Source organism: Eriocheir sinensis, chromosome 47 (genome assembly GCF_024679095.1).
Source record: "Eriocheir sinensis breed Jianghai 21 chromosome 47, ASM2467909v1, whole genome shotgun sequence".
Taxonomy (NCBI): Eukaryota; Metazoa; Arthropoda; class Malacostraca; order Decapoda; family Varunidae; genus Eriocheir; species Eriocheir sinensis.
Genome location: NC_066555.1, coordinates 2,976,467 through 2,978,621, shown reverse-complemented (window position 1 = coordinate 2,978,621; position 2,155 = coordinate 2,976,467). Strand labels below are relative to the sequence as shown.

The 2,155-nt window shown below is 50.9% G+C and overlaps 1 protein-coding gene across 1 annotated transcript; it reads right to left on the bottom strand.

Annotated features, from left to right (window-relative positions):
* Nucleotides 1–203: 203 nt before the first annotated feature.
* On the bottom strand, nucleotides 204–1,666 carry LOC126981279 (innexin shaking-B-like). The gene has a single exon (XM_050832174.1). The coding sequence runs from the start codon at nucleotides 1,664–1,666 to the stop codon at nucleotides 1,295–1,297; it is 372 nt and encodes a 123-aa protein (XP_050688131.1). The 3' UTR covers nucleotides 204–1,294.
* Between the last annotated feature and the right edge of the window lie 489 nt (nucleotides 1,667–2,155).

Sequence of the window (2,155 nt, the reverse complement as noted above, 5' to 3'; positions counted from 1 at the left end):
CCAGTGATGTTACCTTAATATATGATTCCCCTGCTCTATATGCACATTAAATGCCTCCCTTAGCTTTCACATAACATAGGACTCTTCTGCAGTGCCCCCTCTATAGGCCCAAGGACTGCAAGGAAGACCAGGAACACCAGGAACCATTTCGATGTTTCCGGCAGGTTCTTCCTTCTCTTTATGCACAGTGAATGCCTCCCTCAGCCTCCACGTCACCAAGAACGGCCCTGCAGCCTCCCAAAAGCCCTATGGTCACCGTGAAGGCCACCAAGAGGGCTAGGAAAGAGGAAAAGCAGCAACATCAGCGAATTCTAGGGCAGTAATATTTTTGGGCAGTCTCCCTTCTATTTATGCAAAGCGAATGTCTCCTACAGCCCACACATCACCCCGAATGGTCCTCCAGTGCCCCCCGGAAAGCCCTGTGACCACCGAGAGGGCCGGCGAGAGGAAGAGCAGCATCAGCAACGATATATAGAGGAGAGTCCATTTCCCTGAAGATTAATCCCGCCCCAGCCGCCTCCCGGGGTACGTTCAGCTCCCGGGAACGGCCGAAAGGAAACCAATAACAGACCCACAGACTGCCCGAAGACACCCAGCAGGCAGGAACGACCGCGTCCGACCCTACTCACTGCCTGACTGATTGGCCGCACGAGTGACTGGCTGACTGCTTGGCCGATTGGGTGGAAGGGTAACGGATTGGCTGGTTAATTAATTGAATGGGTGACTGGCTGACTTACTGGCTGACTAATTGATTGCCTGGACGAGTGTTTGACTGACTGATTGAATGAATGGACGGATGGCTGGCTGAGTGGAGGGGTACCTGAATGGCTGACTGAGAGGTTGAACGGCTGACAGACTGGCTGACTGGTTGGGTGGATGGGTAAGTGGTTGACTGATATGCAGATACTGGATCAATGAATGACTGGTTGACTGACTTGCTGACACTGAATTGAATGAAGAGTAACTGGTGACGGTAACTGGCTGGTTGAATGATTGGATGTGTGGTAAATTGTGTGACCTCGTGGTTGAATGATTAATCGAGTGGCTGGATAACTGACTCTCATGGCTGGCTGGCGGTGTGATTAACAACAGTCACGCTTGTTGACAGAATAATGAACAGTCTGCTTGATCGCCTGACTGGTTAAAATATCAACTGACGCGGAATATATTTCTTTGACTTCACGACAACACCACACGGAACACGCGAGAGGCGGATACACACACACACACACACACACACACACACACACACACACGTAACACGCCCTAACACGTGAGGGCTCCACCACAACCACTACAAGTCCCTTACCTGGAAGAAGAGGCAGAAACACACCCACTGGTAGTACTTGACATATCGCTTCTCCTCTTCGTCCGTCGACTTTTCTATCCCGGGGTGCGCCACGTCCACCCCGAGCCGCTTGCTGAAGGCCGAGGGGATGGTGTAGGTGGAGTGTATCCAGCAGTAGGTGTTGATCCCGTCCGCCGGGATCTCCTTGGCGTGGATGCAGTCTATGGGGTTCCCGACGTACTGGCGCGTGGTGACGATGAGGCTGAAGGCCAGCAGGATCATCACCGTGATGGAGTAGTGGAGGCGGAACACCGAGGAGTCGATGTGCACGTGGGAGACCTTGATGAAGTTCTTGAGGCCACGGAAGATATCCAACATCTTGCCGGTCTTCTTCTTCTCGTCGCCGCACTGACTAAATTAACTCTCATTCACTTTGAGGCCTTTTTTTCTCTTGCTCTCTTTTCAATATTATTTTATTATTACGAATAGAATTATTATTATTATTTTCCGAGTGTCGTGATGCTCAGCGCTGTCTTGGCTTCCACGTTAACTGAAGAAAGTCTTTTTGTCCCAGAAAAAACACATCATCTCTGACTACATCTGACTAGACTCTCTCCTTGGCGTTGAGGGGAAGCCATTGGTTAACTAAAGGATCTGGGGTTTGGGGGGTCAGTAAATTTTTGGAAAAAAATTACTCCAATTGTGCAAAATTATTTTAGGAAGTGTTTTGATTTTGAGGAGACCGATGCCAGGGTGGGAGGAGGAGGATCACCAGAAAGCCATGACCGCTCAGCATGACATACACTGCTCGCACTCACAACACCGCGGCACCGAGCACGCCGCCGACCGCCCTCAGTCGAGACGAGA

Excerpts from the sequence above, each read along its gene's own strand:
- LOC126981279 (XM_050832174.1), bottom strand. The coding sequence starts at position 1,666 with ATGTTGGATATCTTCCGTGGCCTCAAGAACTTCATCAAGGTCTCCCAC.